General features: G+C 54.4%; 1 protein-coding gene across 1 annotated transcript in view; it reads right to left on the reverse strand.

Moving 5' to 3' along the window:
- Positions 1-12,356: 12,356 nt before the first annotated feature.
- Positions 12,357-18,175, reverse strand: part of LOC137484432 (centrosome-associated protein CEP250-like) — a 47,554-nt gene continuing 41,735 nt past the window's right edge. The window contains exons 8-12 of the mRNA XM_068208299.1: positions 15,373-15,676; positions 14,591-14,745; positions 13,318-13,647; positions 12,758-12,892; positions 12,357-12,401 (exon numbers count right to left, since the gene is read on the reverse strand). Coding sequence (XP_068064400.1) covers positions 12,357-12,401; positions 12,758-12,892; positions 13,318-13,647; positions 14,591-14,745; positions 15,373-15,676 — 969 coding nt within the window. The remainder of the gene's footprint in view (positions 12,402-12,757; positions 12,893-13,317; positions 13,648-14,590; positions 14,746-15,372; positions 15,677-18,175) is intronic.

Raw genomic sequence — 18,175 nt, forward strand, 5'->3', positions numbered from 1 at the left:
TAACACTGCTTGGAAACCCACTATCCTTCCCATCTTGATTTTAAGATTAAGGATTCCAGTCAGTAGACCTCAGGAGAGATGAGCAATGATTGGTTTAGAATATTGGCGAAGTTATTAACTCTTAGAACCAATCAATGTAAAGGTTAAATTTAAGAGTGGGCATAGTATGCGCAGTATGTAAAAGAAGGCACATAATGATGATTCAGCAGAAAAAGTAAATAAAATGGATGGGTTTTGTTTGTTAAGTGGAACACACTTCCAGAGGAGTTATCCCTGTGTTCCCAGCACCTGAATAAAGAAGTGTCTGCTTATTCACATCAAATTGGTATTGGATAAGTTCCCTTTTTCCTGTTTGGTGACACTCTCTGTTCCTACCCCTTCTTGGCTGGATGTGGCGAGGTCTCTGGCGCCCGTTCCTCCAGCCTGTCTGGTTCCTTGGGGCAGCTTTCACCCTACAGAGCCCTGCCAGCCTCGCTCTTTGCACAAAGGCAAGAGACAGGCAGAGCAATCTGTTGGAGGTGCAGTGATTGATCACCACGGGGCTCTTGGGAAACAGCGAGGGGCGCAGCCCAGGGACGCTGTTCCTCTGCTCCCAAAGCAGTTCCTGGCACACGCTCCAGCTGCAGCTCTTCTCCAGCTTGGCCAGGGGAGGAGCAGCATTGGCTTAGCCCCAGCTTCCCTGGGCCACATGGACTGCTCAGCCACGAGGGCCGTGAGCCCCGCAGCGCATTCACGCACACCCGCAGCTGGGGCAGTGCTCAGGCAGCTCCAGCAGCTCCAGCGTGCGGTCCCGGAGGCCGAGTGGGCGGTCCTGTGTGCAGTTCCTCGGCAGCTGCAAAGCACAGGTGCTGAGGAATACACCTGGTGCAGGTAGCTCGGGGTGCAGCTGCAGTGCCAGCTCCAGGCTGAGCTCTGGCTGGCAGGAGCCCAAGGGAAGAGCCCGTGACCTGCTGACCCTTGGCATGACAAAGAGCCCAAGGACCTGTGGCACAGCCAGAGACAGTGGCCGCTCAGAGACAGGGCAGATGCCAAGCCTCGGGAGGAAGAGCTGAGACTTTGATGTGCTCTGACCGTGAAGGCGTAACAGCCCAGGGGTTCGAGGTCCCTCCCTGGAGGCACCGGCTCGGGCTATTTCTGTGTTCCTGTGCTGCAAATAAATTGTTTTTTGGAATGAGACACGTGAGACTCTGCTGTGGGAAACCTGGCCTGACTGTGTGAGAGTGGGGGGAGTGCAGGGAGTCAATGGGGGCACCCTTTGGCTCACCTGAGCCACCCACTGCAAAGGGGATTTGGTCCCTGCAGGAACAGTCTGGTGATGGGAGTGTGAATGCCAGAGTGCCTCGGGGATGCTCAGACAGGGAAGTTTCCTTAACAACAGGGCTGCCTGAGAGCTGGAGCAGAGCCCAGGCCGTGCATCCGCTGGGCTCTGCCCGTAAGAAACCGGGCAAGGTGCAGCAGGGTTCCCTGGTGTGGCAGGGCATCTCCCCTGCCACGAGAGCTTATCTATTGCTTGTTCTTGCCAATTGGTGGGATAAGTCTCTCAAGACCCCTTGGCTCGTCTTAAGTAGTCCATTGTGCTGTTTCTCTTTCTGTCCTAGGGTGATGTTATGATGCTTGTATCCCCAGTCGTCTGTTCTGTTTATGCTGGATATTGTATTCAGTGCCTTCAAGACTGGTTCTGAGAGCAAAGGAGGGGAGAAGACGAAGCACGGAGTTTGTTACCAGATCGCACTCCTCCACATTCTGCTTGACTGTGTTGTCTGGGCACAAATGGAGCAGAACAGAGCGCTCCTTTGCTTTTTAGTTAGTTTAGCTAGCTGAGGCAGTGAAGTTTTCCCTGGACTGTCTTTCTTTCCCTTTTCCTGGAACCATTCGAACCTGCTCTGGACCAGGACCCGGGGAGCACCGAGAGCTCGCACTTTGTGGCCTACTCTGGGCAGCAGCCTTTCCCAGTGCCGGAGGGACTGATAACAGAGCGAGCAGCCACAGGAGAGACTTTCTGAATTTGTCATCTCTTCAGAGCAGCAAATGAGTTTTGTCATCTGGTATTGTTCATTTTTTTGCACGGGACAGTGCTTTGCCTGTTAAATAAACAGGTTTTCTCCACTTCTCTCTGAGGAAATTTTTCCCGAACCGGTTGCGGGAAGGGGGCTGTGGGGGTTTTCTTTCTGGGGGGGGGGGGGGGCAGAGGGGGGGAGGCTTTTGGCCAACCCCCTCCCAGTTTCTGTACTGGGCAGGAGGTTCTGTGGTCCAGAATATCCCTCTGGCCAGTTGGGGTCAGGTCTCCTGGCCATGCTGCCCCTTGCTGGCAGAGCGTGGGACACTGAAAAGTCCTTGACTGGGCTGCAACTCAAACATCAGTGTGCAACCAACACTGTTCTCATGCTAAATCCTGAATGTAGCCCTGGACACACTTCTGGGAAGAAAATTAACTCTATCCCAGCCAAAACCAGTGCACTGGAGCATCCCAGGAAGAGATAGGCGTTTGGGGAAGTGTATTCCTGAATGGATGCCACCTTGCTTTGTGAAGGAGCTTGACCTCCCAGAGGCCACACCACTCATCCAGGAGGTATTGGGTCAGCTGGAGTGGACCACAGAGGGAGAAAGGTGGCTCGAGGGGCTGTGGACCTTCTTTGACAGGATGGTCCCCTCCAGGACTTCAGATGTGGACATGAAGTCGTTCATGAATCATCTCCAGAATACGGCAGTGCTGCCTATTCAGGGGAGTAAGACAGACTCAAAGCACCTACTGCCACTATCCTCCCTCTCCAAGGTTCTTTTTGAGTGTCACTCTAAAGTAGAAAAGGTGCTGCACAAACTGGGCATCCCTGTGCTCCAGCAGTCCCTGCTGCCCTGGAGTTTTGCCTACTGTTGCCTGAAGCCAAGGGCACTGCAGGTCACAGATGCCAGGGCTGTAGTGGCCCATCTGGCAGACACAAGAGCTGATCTCTGCTGGGGGGATTTAGGGGAGCAGGACGTGTCAGCCCTGCTAAGGTTTGTCCAGGAGGGAAAGCTGGATTCACGTGCACTGGAGCAGCTCCTCCATGGAGAAGCATGCTGCTTCTCACACTAAGCCAGGACCCCAAATGGCTGGCCAAGCGTTTGAAGGGGGAGTTCACCGATGACCAAGAGCTCTTCATGACTGTGGTACTTCCCCGGCTGTCCCAGCTCACACAGCAAGACCTCATGGAAGCTGTACGCTCGTTCTTTGTCCTGCGACCCATCTGTTCCACTCAGAGCGTGGATGCCATTGTGGCAGCATTTCGGAAGGCGGCCTTTATACCAGATGCCCACAGAACACTGCGCCTGGCCTCCTACTTCTACCATGACATGCGGCTCCAAAACCGCTTTGCGCCTAAATCTTTCTTTAAGAAGCTGCCTTCGAACTGCATAGTAATTGTGGATTTCTTCCTTAAGGCAGGTGTCCGCACCAGCCTCTCTGTAGAGGACTTTGTGGCGCTGGCTGAGGAGATAGAGCGTGAAGCCACTCAGGCTACATGCCATGCTGCAGAACTGCTGGAGCGACAGCAGGAGATGCTCAAGCAACTTGCAATCCTGTTGGAAAATCCTGAGGAAAATTTCCTGAGGAAAATTGCCTCAATCCAATTCCTGCCTCCACTGGATATCCCCCCAAACTTGATGAACCTCCACCCTCCTTTTGCAGACTGCACTAAGGCCGTGGCTCTGAAAGGCAGCGTTTCCTACTGCAAAAATGTGGCTGAGCTCCTGTGGACATCAGCCACCATCCTGCCAGAATCCCTTGAACTTGGGGAGCGGTCCCTGGAGGCCATGGAAGTCTTTGCAGAGATACCCACTGCCCTGGTGGTGGCCAACCTGGAGCATGTGTGCAGGGCAGCCTGCTCGACAGAACTGCAGGTAAGCACACGGGCCAGGGTGCTCCATAGCATGTACAGCTTCCTGCAGACCCGTCTGAAGGAGGTGGACGCAGAGCACCTCTCTGAGCTGCCCGTGGTGCTGGCCAAGTCATGGGACATGGCCAGGCCACGGCAGGTGGTGACATCACTCCCGGACGAGGCTGACTTTTACCCCTACCTCCTCACGCCTCACCCCCACGTGGCTGCCTTTAGAGATCTCCTGCAACACCTTGGTGTCGTCCTGGTCCCCACACTGACTCACTACAGCCGTGTCCTGGCCCAAATCTACCAGGAGAGCCATGGCAGTGGAACCCTTTCCAGTAGCCAGGAGAAGACAGTCCTGCTGGCCACACGGCATTTCTTCCAGCTGCTGCGGGAGGAACCGGAGCCCCCCGATTGCTCTGCTGTGGCTGAGCTGTACCTGCTGAGCACTGCTGACTGCCTGGAGCCATCCCACAGACTGTGCTTCAATGACTGTGTGCCCTCAGAGACCGCTCGGGCCCTAGAGAAGACCTTTGTGCTCATGGCTGCGCTGCCAGTGTCTGGGTGTAATGTCAGGTGGCTGCTGCAAAGGCTGCCACCGCACCTGCGGCCGCGGGCACTCTCAGAGGTGACAGAGAAGCAGCTGGAGGAGGGTGGTCCACAGCCATGTCATTACGGCTCTCAGTGCGCTGCGCAGAGGCGTCTCCAGACCCTGCTGGTATCCCCATGGTTTAGGCTGGGGCTGGAGTCCCTGCTGCAGTGGCAGACCCCCAAGGCTACGATGGGAATGGAGGGGGATGGTGGCTTTGCAGTGGAGCAGGTGAAAGTGCAGTGCTGCAAGGACATCTGCACTGTGCTGGTGCACAGTGGGGCAAAGGTGGAGGGCAGCTCCCAGTCACAAGTTATCTATGTGTGCCCGTCTGGTGGTGCCCAGCGGCTCCTCTACATCCGGCATGCAGAGATGGTGCTGAACTGGCAGCAGCTGAGGGTCGTGGAGACACTGGCACAGGAGATCAATAACATCCTGGGTGGGCAGCTGGAGGCACAGGCTTTGTCCGTGCTGCGTGAAATGCTGGTCTGCCAGGAGCCACAGGACGTGGCCTTGGTTCTGGAGGCGAACAACGTGGCACTGGTGGGTGCTGCACCAGAGCCAGAGAAAAGGCTGCAGGAGGAGGCTGAAGCTGATCCATGGAAGGATCCCAGCCTGCCAGCCTTGAGGCCTCTGCATGGTGTCAGGGGGCCAAAGGTGTGGGTCCAATACAAACCTGTGAGTGCTGCCCAGCACCACAGACAGGGAGGCTGTGGCTCCTGGCTGAGCAGTGAGGAGCTCATGGCCCTGACTCCATCCGTCCCCGAGGCCCTGCGTTGGCTGTGTCAGGCCACGAGTGACCTGCAGGCAGCCCGCAATGACATCCGGCACTGCTGCCCCAACTGGGTGCCCTTCAAAGTGCACCAGGCCCTGGAGAAGGCACTGGTGGCGGCCGTGCTTTGCCGTGGTGAAGCTTTTGCGGGCCACAGGGGGCCGATGGGTACGGCCCAAAGGCTGGAGGCGGAGGAGCCGGAGCTGAGGGGCCTTGTCCTGGACGTGCAGTGGTTGTGTGACCGTGGCACGGACGGCAAGGCCACACAGTACCCGAGTTACCATCCCTTTCCCGTGACCCCCAGTGAGGCCTTCCCCAGCGTGGATGAGGAGGAGGTCCTGAAGCGGGCACAAAAAGTGCTGGTAACACTGAAGGACCACGTGGGCAGAAAGTGACAGCTCCCCACCAAGGCGCACGGCACCTGGGCCAAAGGACCATCAGGCGCCCATCAGAGACCCACCATGGACCTGTTGTGGACTTGCCGTGGGCGTGCCACAGACCTGCCACAGCCAATTCCAGACTGTCCAGCCCTGGCAGGGGAGTTCTGGTGGCAGACGCGGGCCCAGAGCACTGGACATCACAGAGTTGCCTGTGCCATTGGCATGTCTGGAGTGTGCAGTAAATAAAGTGCAAAATAAATGCTGCAATGCTGGAAGACCCTTCACTGACAGTGGAGTCAGGGACATGAAGAAGTCATGGGCAATGGGTGTTGAAGGTGGAGGTGGTGATGAAGGAGTTTGGAGAACTGTGGTTGGTCAATTTTGGCTAGCCAGGTGCTCACTGAGCCACTCCATTACTCCCCCTCTTTGACTGAAAAGGAGAAGAAAATGTGATAAAAATCCCACGGGTCAGGGAGATCACTCACCAATTACTGCCACAGTCAAAACAGACTCACCTCGGGGAAATTAATTTATTTTATAACCACTTAAACAGAGTAGGAAAATGAGAACTAAGAATAAACCTAAAACCACCTCCCCCTACCCTCCCTTCTTCCCAGACTCAGCTTTACTCCCAACTCTTTTACCTCCTCCCCTTGAGCAGTGCGCAAGATGGGGAACGTGGATTGCTGTCAGCTCATAACACTTGTCTCTGCTGCTCCTTTCTCCTCATAGATTCCCCTCTCCATGGGAGACAGTCCTGCACCAACTTTTCCAATGTGGGTCCTTCCCACGGGCTGCAGTTCTCTAAGAACTGCTCCAGCAAGGTGCCTTTCCCTGGGGTCCAGTCCTTCAGGAACAGCCTGCTCCAGTGTTCTGCCAGCTCCTGCATGGACTCCTCTCCACAGAGCATAGCCCCTGCCAGGAGCCCGCTTGTGGCAAGCACATTTCTCTCTCTCTCAGGATTTTTCTTAGAGGTGCACAGAGAGAGAGAAGGAGAAAACAGTTTCTATTTCTGCTCCTTGTTTTTCCTTGTGGAATGTGTTTGGAGAGTTGTTTACCTGGGGTGATTGCTGGATTGGATTCTGGTCAGAATTGTTTGGGCCTGATGCCAATCGGATCCACCTGTGTCTGGACTCTGGAGAACAGGGTCACAAGCTGTTGGTTAGTTAGATTTAGTAGTGTTAGAGAAAGTAGCATGTAGTTTTAGTATCCTCCTTTATATAGTCAATTAATGTATTATAGCATAGTTATAATAAAGAAATCGTTCAGCCTTCTGAACTGAGTCAGACATCATCATTCTTCCCACTGGGTTCGCCTGCCTTTACAATACCTGCTGGAGCGTGGGCTCCTTCCAGGCTGCAGATCCCTTCAGGGCATCCCCACCCGCTGTGCTGTGGGCTCCTCACATGGGCTGCACTGGGGATCTGTTCCTCTGCTCACCTACACGGGCTATGGGTCAAAATCCACTGTTGCTCTCCCATCTTCTTCCTCCCTGCCAGCTGCTGTTGCACAGCAGTGTTTAGCCCTTTTTTAGTACCTAATCCCAGAGGCCCTCCCAGCATCACTGGTTGGCTCAGCCTTAGCCAGTGGCAGGTCCCTCCTGGAGCCCTCTGGAGCCGGCTCTGCCCAACACGGGAGCAGCTTCTGGTGTCTTCTCATAGAGGGTCACCCTGCGGGCCCCTGCTACCCGGATGTGACCACGCAAACCTGCGACAAGGATGATGAGGCAGTACCAAAGGGAGCATGGGGTTCTCAAGAAAAGCATGAGGTAGGGGAAGCAGCAAGAGGAGCTTAAAAGTTTCAAGGAGCTGGAGTCATTGCCATAGGCCCAGAGACCATCACCAAAGTCCCAGTGTGACTCTGCTGGTATGAGGCCAAGGACATGGCCTGCCCCTGGGCCAGGGCAATCCCAAGCACAGACTCAGGCTGGGCAGGGCAGGGGTTGAGAGCAGCTCTGAGCAGAAGGACTGGGGCATGTTGGTGGACAGAAGTCCCAGTGTGCCCCAACCCCTTGCGCTGTCACCCAGAAAGCCCCATGTCCTGGGCTGGCCCCACAGAGTGGGCAGCAGGGGACAAGGGGGATTCTGCACCTCTGCCCTGCTCAGGTGAGACCCCACCTGCAGAGCTGCCTCCAGCCCTCGGGTCCAGCATCAGAAGGATGTGGAGCTGCTGGAGTGAGTCCAGAGAGGCCAAAGAGATGCTCCAAGGTCTGGAGCCCCTCTGCTCTGAGCCGAGCTGGGAGAGCTGGGAGTGTTCAGCCTGGAGAAGAGAAGGCTTCAGGGAGACCTTAGAGACATTTCCAATGCCTAAAGGGACTCTAAGAGAGCTGAGGGCTGACCTTGGACAAGGGCTTGGAACGCCAGGACAAGGGGAATGGCTTTCCACTGGCAGAGGGCAGGGTTAGAAGAAACTCTTCCCTGTGGGGATGGTAAGACACTGGCACAGGTTGCCCAGAGCAGCTGTGGCTGTCCCGTCCCTGCACGTGTCCGAGGCCAGGTTGGAGGCGGCTTGGAGCAACCTGGTCTGGTGGCAGGTGTCCCTGCCCATGGCGGGGGGTGGAATAGGATGAGCTTTGAGGTCTCTCCAGCCCAAACCAGTCGGGGATTCTATGCTGAGGTGAAACATCACCATAGTTGATGCCAAATCCAGGGGTTGCCAAGCTGCCATGGCATCATGTCCATTGAGTGGTCCCTGGCAAGGTCAAAGGGCAGCTCCTGAGGAGACAGGGTCATCTGACTGGGCCAAAGCTGCAGAAGTGGGATGCCATCACTCAGTGCTGAAGGCTCACTGTCAGGTGCCCTGACCCTTGACCGGTAGAAGCTGGAGGCTCTTGTGCCTTCAAGGCGGGGCAGCCTGAGCACATGGCTTCTGCCTCTCCTGCCTGTGGTTCTCCCCTGTCTGGGCAAGGGATGCGAGCTGAGCTGAGGCTGGACATGACATCAGTGCGTGGCATGTCTGTCAGCCGCAGGGACCACAGAAATGGGGGTGGCTCCAGCCAGGAAGACGCATTGCTGCCACTCACCGTGACAGAAAACGTGGAAAACAGAAAGTTTTGGTTGCAAAATACAGCTTAAAGACTAACTAGCAAATGAGATAAAAGAATGTAAAAGTAGACAGACGGGATGTTGAACAGAGCTGGAAGCAGTGGAAAAACAGATTATAAGGCACCCAAGTGGGTTTTGTGGCAAAGTTATGTAACAAGAAACAACAGTGCATGCCCTAAGAGAAGTTCAAGGCAAGGGCACTTCCAGTTTTGAGGGCTCACTGTGAATATGACCACCAGAGACCTCTTTAGATGACCCTCCAAGACCATAAAGGGACTTCCAGCAAGAGGCAGAGGTGGGCAAAATAGTTCTATGAAAAGTAATGTTTATGTATGAGCTAGGAACTACCTTGTGATATGTATGATCATGGTGGAATAAGCCCCCTGTTGTAAAGTTTCTTCGATTAGAGGAGACATTCTCTGCATATAAATATTAGTCATTAATCAACAGTAATGCTGGCTCCAGGGATGATCTGGAGTGGGTGGTGTCACCACAGCCTGGCCACTTCATACATCTGATCCAGCAGCACTGAGCCCGCTGGTTTGGGCGGTTTTCCCTTGGCCATTCACTCAGTCCATATCTCACCAGTCGGGCTGTAAGGGGACTGCGTGGCTGCTGAATGTTTTGCAATGTCGGGCAACACCATGCCTGGTCTCCCGTAATTTGCAGAGTCGCTCAGGTTGGCCAGGCACCATGTCCCTGTGCTAAATCTGTGCTGGCTGTTCCCAATGCCCTTCTCTCTCAGTTGCTTGAAAGGGTGTCCAGGAGGATTTGCTCCATCACTTTCCCAGGGATTCCAAAGCAGCTGATTAGCCTGTAGGTCTTCAGACCCTCCTTTGTGCCCATCTTTAAGACTGCTGTAGTTCTCAGGAAGTTCTCAGGAACCACCTGCACTGGCCAGGCTCTTCTGAAGACAATGGACAGCTGACGTAGCTTCCTCCAGTCCTTAGACCTGGTGTATGCCTGGCTTAAGATTCTAACTATTCTCCCTAACTATTCTCCCCCTTCCCTACTGCTGTGGCATATGAATGTGAGAGACACAAGCTAGAAGCAAGTGAATTGGGTTTATTGCAAAGTTAAGACATTATTTATACATTTTATTGTGAGAAACTGTGCTCAGCAGTTTGCTCAAAAGCGGTTGCAGGCCTGTAATAAATCCGTCCTTTTGACGGCTTGTTCTTCTTCTCACAAGGTTTACAGGCTTGACAATCAGGACGCCTTTCCAGTTTTCAGATCGTGTGTAATCAGCTTTCTTCCCCATTTCTCAGCATTCTTGCTCACATGATGCAGGGCAGGCTTCCTCTTAACTCCATAACTGCTTCCACAGCAATGTCTGTACACGCCCCCTGGATAACTTGATTCTTCTTCCACATCCCTCCTTTCTGAGATGAGGTTGGTCAGAAGTTTCCGGTTCACTTGATCTCCTATCACCCAGGGTTGTGATTCTGCTTTTCACTTTGCTAAGTTATTTTAAATTATGCCCTCAACCCTTGACCTTGTATGTCACACCAGTCTGGCACAGTTCCTCTGCAGGTGACCTCCACTGTCACCAACAACAGGACCTCTTTTCCTTTAGCCACTGCCAGTGAGAGGGAGCATGGATCATTACATTTTTTCCCACTTAAGATATGGAGCAGAAATCCCTGTTGTAAATCCTGCCAATTCTTTCTGAATTTGTACATACAAGCAAAGACGCCTTGCACAGAATCTACCTTCTTGGAACCCTGGAGATCAGTGGCACAAAGTCTAGCGGTGGAGCCTGGAGGACAATGCTGAGTCCAGTCCTTGCTGACACCTTTGTCAGTAAACTGGGTGATGGGGCCAGGGGGTGCCCTCCCACAAACCGGGAGCGGTGGCTGCTCTGCCAGAGAGAAGTGCTGCCATCCCGAGGGACAGTTCAACAAGGGTGACAGTTCTATGACAGGTGCTGAGTCCTGTCCTTGGGAAGGAACAACCACAGGCACCGGTATCTGCTGGGGGCCACCCGGTTGAAAAACTAAAGTTTGGCAGGGTCCTGCTGGACACCAGGATGCCCACGGGCCAGCAATGTGCTCCTGCAGCAATGCAGAACAGCGTCCTGGGCTGCACCGGGAGCTGCGACACAGCTGCTGGAGGGAGGGGATCCTTTCCCTCTGCTCCACAACAGTGAGGCCAGCCCTGGAGTGCTGGGCCCAGAGCTGGGCTGCCCAGTACAGGAGACAGGGACAGACTGGACAGAGTCCAGCACAGGGCCATGAAGGTGACGGAGGGACTGGAGCATCTCTGCCGTGAGGAGAGGCTGAGAGAGCTGGCACTGCCCAGCCTGGAGCAGAGCAGGCTCAGAGCATCTCATCCCTGGGGATAAATACCCGGGGGGAGGCTGCAGAGGGGACAGAGCCAGGGACATTCCAGGGGCCTCGGGCACCAAGTGACACACAGGAGGGGCTCTCTGAGCTCAGGAGGCACTTCTGCACTGGGAGGGTGGCCGAGCACTGGTGCAGGTGCCCAGGGAGGTGGTGGAGTCTCCATCCCTGGAGAGACTCAAAAGCCACCTGGACACATCCTGGGCAGCTGGCTCTGGGTGGCCCTGATGGAGCAGGGGCTGGGCAAGGTGACCTGCAGAGGTGCTTCCAGCCTCCCCCGGCCTGAGATTCTGGGACTCTGAGAATAATCAGGCTGCAGTTTCCTAAGGACAAATGACAAAGCTCCACACATGGCAGGTTTCTCCTGCTCTCACCAAAGTGGTTCATGTCACATGTCTCCCTTCTGCAGATTCCACCCTGGAGTGAGGATGCTTCTCAAGGTCACGCCTTGAGGCTGAGAGAAATGTTTGCCCGTGGTCCTTGCTTTGGGTGAGTAGCATCAATCTTCAAGAATTGGTTTTGCTGGCTTGACTAGAATTGCTACAATGTTGCTTCAAAACATAATGCACTATACTGGAAGTTATAGGTCTCTGTACTGGGTAGTAAATAACCCTGATAAAGATCTATTAGTTCAATCATGATCATCATAAACTCTTTATTTTTCTATAAATATATCTTTCATCCTATGGAACACAGTTGTGTAAAGGTTCAATTTCACCTATACTATCCTTTAAACATAAACTACTGACTAAGTCTAAGACTGCATCCAGCTGCACCCTGGCTGCTCTCTGAGTCGTTCAGGAAGCAAGGAGGTCCCTTCTGCACCTTGTGTCTCCTGCCTGCTCCCTGCACAGCTCTCCAGGTGGTCCTGTCGGTCTTGGGCCAGCTGTGACTGCAGCAGGGACACCTGAAAGAGGCACAAGGCCCGGCTCAGACAAGCCCACGCTGGCAGGAGCACCTGCAGCCCCACGGTACCGGCTCTCGGGGCAGACACAGCCTCCAACTCCAGCCCTCACCAACTCTCTGCCCTGGGGCAAGGGGAAGGGAACAGGCTCCCACACAGAGCAGAGCTCAGATGATCAACAGGTCCAGTTCAAGGCTGGCAAAGCCCTCCCACGGACATCCCCCAGCCACCACAGGTCTGTTAGAGAGAGTTCCGAGGGGATTTAGGAACCCAACTCTGATTTCCAAATTTGGGCCACTGACCCCTTTCTCCACAGGCTGTGCATCAGCAGGAGGGCTGCTGCTTCCCTGAGCTACTGGAGGAGTCTTCTGTTGTAGAAGTCGACGATTTCGATAGGCAGGCTTGTGGACAGGAAACTTAAAGCAATCTGGGGGGAACACTCTCCTAAAAGTTCTGTTTCTTCTCCTTTCAGGTTCCACCTGCACGTTGGATGGGAGAGAGGGTCACAGAAACCTGTCAGCAAACACGGAGCAAAAAGACCTGTGGACATCATGGCAAGGAGATCTCTGCTCTGAGACCCTGAATTGCACTAGACAACACTGGGGGCAAAAAGCTCTCGCTGGGGGCTGTGCAAGAGAGGCCAGTGTGTGTGCGGGGACACAGGGCCAGGGAGGGAGGCAGCGGAGTGAAGGTGCCCTTGTGAAAGCCATGGGCTGCCCCAAGAGAGAGGACAAACAAAAGGGTGTGCCCACAGCAGGGACAGGGAGAGGCAAGGAAACAAGCAGAGGTCTCCAAAGCACTGCCTGGGCTAACGTGCCAAGTTCCAGAGGAGCCTGAGGCTCGGCAGAGGCAGTGAAAGCCCAATTTACCCGCTCGCCACTTCTGGGCTCAGTGGTTAATTCAGGCCTCTCTCTCTTCTCCTCTTCTAGTGATGCAATTGATTGCTTGGGTTCCAGGCTGGTCCCTGAGCCACGTAACAGCTGTTCCACTTGTGCTCCAACAGCCTGCAGGGTATTCAGAGAGGAGATGATGCCCATATTTCAAACACCACAGAAGCTGTGCCTGAGAAATCTCCATCCCGGGAAGCATCCTCGAAGCACCAGCAGAGCAGTTGCTCTTCAGCCCTCGGCACAAAACTCAGCTGGGTTTAGTGCATCCCTCTGCTCACCTGCTCCATTACTTCCCACACCAAATCCAAACCCCCATGTGTTGCATGGGCACAGGAAAAGCAGCTCCCCATGCCCAGCTTTTGGCCTGGAGCAGATTGGAACAGTAAGCTCCAGAGCTGGATCAGTCCTTCTGGGTGAACCAGGAAACAATCTGGCAGTCAATGGTCTCTGGCTGGAGCCAGGCAGACAGACAAGGCTGCCTGCTGCAGCCCGGGCTGCTTTACCCAAGCAGGCCTGGACTGACAGGGATAGAGACCCACCTCCTCATGGGAAACAGCACTGGAATAATTCAGGGACCCTGGAGTGGACTTAAGGTCAATGTCAGTGCCTGCCTGGAGACACATCTTTCCCTTCAGGAAGGTGAAGTGTTTCTGCAGAGACCCTTTGGCAATTTTACACTTGGTCAGTGCAGCATGCACAGCGCTCCCTCTTTCCTTCAAAGTAGCAGTCCCATGCTCCAACTCTTCCTGCTTGGTTTCCTTTTCAGTGTCCAGTTGTGTCCTTTCCTGGTGACTTTCCATCACAGGTGCATGCATTTCATTCTTCTCTTCCACATCTCTCATGTGCTGCTGGTTCAATTCCTGTCCATGCTGCCAAAACAGGGAGAAAAAGGGTCACTCATTCACCCCCTCGGTTTGCTTTTCAGACCAGATCTGGACTCCTGCTGCAGTGGCAGGCACTGGCTGCCCCTCTCTCTCTGCCCCTCGGGATGCTGCAGACCTTTGCTGGTCTTCCCCCCTTGATTCTGCTCCTTCCCTCAGCCTGTCCCAGCTTCCTTTCTGCCCTTCCCCAAGCTCTTGCAGCCCCACTCCAGTGCTCCTCTGGGGAGGAGCTGCCAGAACTGCAGCCAGGATTTCAAGTCCATGCTAAGCAGGATTTAGGCAGTGCCACGAGGATGTGCTCTCCATCAGGGAGGAAGGGAAGAGCAAACACCGCCAGCATTTCCTTCCCTGGGCTTGGGCTGACAGCAGTGGTTTTCCAGCTCTGCTGTGTAGAGTTTCCATGGCTCCATCCCCGAGAGCCCCACTGCCCTCTCTTGGAGCAGCAATGGCCAGATCCCTCTGTCATCCTCTGCTGCCACTCAGGACGAGTTCTCCCCTTGCAGGCACACGTCCTGGTGTGGATCAGCACTTGGCTTTCCTCTCTTCTCTCCCCACTGGCTGCTCTCAGAGGGCCAAGGCCAAACACCTTTCTATTCACAGCAAACTTGGTCTTCTCACCCCTCCTTCCAGATCCAGATATTTAGGAATCTGGACGTGGGTTTGGACATGAGGAATTCCCCAAAGCATGCAATGTCCATAGAGGCAGTGTGGACATTGAGGACTAAAGCTTCTAGGGCACAGAAGCCCAGCATGGAGGAAAATCAGCAGCCTCAGCATTAACTGGCTTTGACATGACTACAACATCTTCTCCTCCTTATTCAGAAGAATGCAGTTGGAGAAGTTTAACTGGAAAAAGGTGCTCCTTAGAACTATTAACTGAATGTGCAAACACAGCTAGGAAATGGCCCTTTGTGGCATCTGCCAATCTCACCAGCACATCCATCCTTTCCTTCTGCAGGCTCTCCAATTTCCTCTGCAGAGATGCCACCTCCTGACGAAGAGTCACAGCCTCTTCCTGCCTTTCACAGGCCTCTTTCTCCAGGGCAGTTTCTCGAGAGGTGTGCTTGACTGCTGCCTCCCACAAATCTGCAGCAGGGAGGGGGAAGGAACAGGAGAAAGGAGAAGGGGAAAAGCAAAGCAAAGGCAAACTGATGTGCATCCTGCAGAGACAACAGCAGTGTCTTCTCTGCCTGCCTGAGTTTGCCAGGCCCTGAGCCCACAAGGGCTCCAAAGCTGACAGAAATGAAGGAAATTTGCAGGCAGAGAAAAAAGCAGGAATGAAAGGGGAAATGTTCAGAGGGACGGGAAAGGGTGTTTGCTCTTGGCCTTGTGCAGAGTGAGCAATCCAAGAGAGACAAAGGAGAGGGGATGCCTGTGCAGCCCTGCTCCAGAGAGGCCAGTAGCCTGGAGGCTCTGGCAGGGCATGGAGTTTGGGGGAATCGAGCTGAGGCATCCTCCTACAGCTCCTCAGCACAGACACGGCACCTGGAAGGCTCCAGCTGTGCACGGGATCAGCCATGGCACGGCCGGATGGCACTGCCAGCCACAGCATCTTTCTCAAGAAAAAACTTTCACTGGCACTTGGATGGATAAATCTCCTGCTGGTTGTTTTTCCCCTCTGCCATCTCTGGGCACTTTTCCTCTGCGAGCCATCAGCAAGATCCCTGCAGGTGAGGCAGGATGGGGCAGTGGGTGGGAGAGGAGAAGCTGTACCTTGCTCACTTTGCTCCAGCTGTTTCAGCAGCTCCTGATTGTGGGCTCTGAGATGGTCCCTCTGAGCCTGTGTCTTCCTCAGCTCCAGCTCCATGTCCTTACACTGTAGGGCCATGGCCTCTGCTCTTTCCTCAGAGCTCTGGAGCCTCACACGCAGCTCAGACACCTCAGCCTCCAGCACATCCGCAGAGTCCCTCAAAGCCCATTCTCCTGCTCGAGACTCCTCAAACGTCTGCAGCAGCTGCTTCTTTCGAGTTGTTTGGGAAGCCTCCATCTGCAGCACTGTGTCCTGCAGGGCCTGGATCTGGAAGATGGATGCACAGAGCCTCAGGGACAGGGCTGCTCCTGAGGCTGCAGAGTGGGCCGCAGGGAGAGCAGCAAAGAAGAAATGATTTCAGGCAAAAACCATGCCAAAACCAAAAGGCAGAAAAGCAAGGATTCCAAAGGAGACCAATGTAGAGAAAAGAGGGAAAGGGAGGCAATGGGCATCCTTGAGGCTGCAGCTCTGAACAGCAGCTGAGATGGCTGCGCTGGAAGTGCCCTGCCCAGCCTGCCATAGCCACCTCTGTGTCCCCACATTGTTCAGTGCCCGGCACAGGCACAAACTCTGTCTGGGACAACACTGCTAACTGAGGGACACAGAGGCTCCAGAGGAGTCTGCTGCTGCTCCCCTCCCAGATTTCCTGCTGGGAGCCGGGAGAGAACAGTGCAAAACTTGGGCAGCAGACAGCAGATCCAGCCTCGGCCTCAGGGTGCAGCAGCAGCCCCGGGCAGAAGACGGCAGCTGTGCGTGCTGCTGGGAGGGGAAAGAGGTTGGGGCCTCCAAGGCAAAGGTGCTGTTGTGTGTCCCTGGAGAAGAGGATGCCACTGCACAGCTTACCTGGGTGTTGAGCTCCCGCAGTTGTCCAGCGCGGTGAGAAGAGAGCTGCTCTGCCTGCTGAAGAGCAGAGTGATACTGAGACACCTGATAGTTCAGCAGCAGGTTCTGTTTTTCCAGAGTTCTGAGGCGCTGGTTCTTCTCCTCCAGAGACACTATCAGCCTAGAAGGGAAGCAAGCAACTCATTGCTACACGGTATCAGATTTTATAAACTCTCAGGACTTGCAGCACCTCAGGGAAAAACTCCTCTGTCTGATGAGGTCTGTCTAAACAACTTGGCTGTTTGTTCTCCCTGCAGTCAAAGCCCAGCATGTGCCTACTCTGCTTTTGGCCCTGAAAGAACAGGGAGTTCCTGCCTACATGCCCTACCTTCTTTTTGAGGTGGGAATGTGAATACAAACCTAACAAAGTCTTGCAATGAAGACGCCCTCCAGGCACCGGGGCACATTTTATGAGGAACCATGCAACAGAGCCACTCTTGTTGCTGGGCTGCCTCCGAGGGCAATCTGGCCTAGATCAGCAATCAGGGCCTTCAGATGGTTCTGCCCAGAAAAAGCATCAGAGGCCAGGCTGATCCACATCCCAGAGGCTTCAAGTTACAGGACCCAAGGTGGAGCTGATGGATGTATCCAGCTCCTTACAATGCAGCTCGGGCAGTGTCAACACACCCACCTAAAAACACAATACCCCCTAGAGGGAAAGAGCTACCCCCAAATCCTTTCTCTGCAGAAAAACTCTGTTTGAAGTCTTAAAAGTAAAGAAAATGAAAGACAACATCCAGACAAGGAGAAGTGTCTGCACGGAGAGTTCAGAATCTGCCACTTAGGAAATGCTGCCAGAGCCCCTGGCAGGTGCAAAGAGGGCAAAGAGGGAATCCATTCACCACAATGCAGAGTCCCACAGGCTTTCATTTACCTGGCTTTTTCACTCTCTAGGACATCCACCGAAGCCTGCAATTCTGAATTTTGCTGAGCCACTTCTTCCCAGTGATTCCTTTCCTTCTCCAAGGACTCCAGATGCACTTGCAGCTCCTTGTTCTGATTTTCTGCCTCCTCCAGCATCTTCTGGACGTGTTCAACCTCCAACAGCTTCTGCCTGGACTCTTCCTGGGCCTCCCTCACCTCTTGCTGGGCTCTCTGGACAGTCGTTTCCCGGGACTCTCGGGAGGCTGCCAGCTGAGATGTCAACTCTCCCACCTCCAGTCAAAGGGAACAAAGCAGTCAGGGGCTGCAGCCACAGCTTGTCACTGTCAGCCACAGCACAGGCTGAGAGGAAAGGCAAAGGACAACTTTCCATTTCTCCCTGTCCTGAGAGCACCAGATTCACACTGGATATGGACAACTTGTTTCAGTCTCTAAGTGGCCCACCACCAAGGGCACCTGAAAAAGCACCTCCCAAACCAAGGCTGGCAAGGAGAGGCCAGCAGGAATCCATGCTGATGGTTGCTGGCCAACAGCCCAGAGGACTAGCCCAGCTGTCCAGAGCAGCAGCTGAGATTCAGCAGAGCACTGTGTGTCCTGCAGAGCAGCTGCCATGGAGCCCCCAGAGCCCGAGACAGCCCCAGGGATCACCCCACCAGCTGCTGCTCTGCCATGGAAAAGCAAGAAGGCCACAGACCCCTCGCTGCATGGCTGCCGTGCCAGTGCTGTTTCACTCACCTGCTTTTGTAGAGCCTCCCTCTGCTCAAGGAGCAGATTCATTTCCTCTTTGAGGCCGTGTAGCTCTTCCTTGTGCCTCCTCTGCACTGCCTGGACTTCACTGCGAGCTTCCTGCAGCTCAGCTTGCAGATTTGCCTTGATGGTCTGGCAACAAAATGCAGAGCAACTTCCTGGGACCTGCCCTCAGGCTCAGCTTGTTCCACGTGCTGCCTCAAAATCCCATTCCTTCAGCTGCTTCTTTTGGCTTCTCTAGCCAGCTCTGCTTCC

Source organism: Anomalospiza imberbis, chromosome 17 (genome assembly GCF_031753505.1).
Source record: "Anomalospiza imberbis isolate Cuckoo-Finch-1a 21T00152 chromosome 17, ASM3175350v1, whole genome shotgun sequence".
Lineage (NCBI taxonomy): Eukaryota > Metazoa > Chordata > Aves > Passeriformes > Viduidae > Anomalospiza > Anomalospiza imberbis.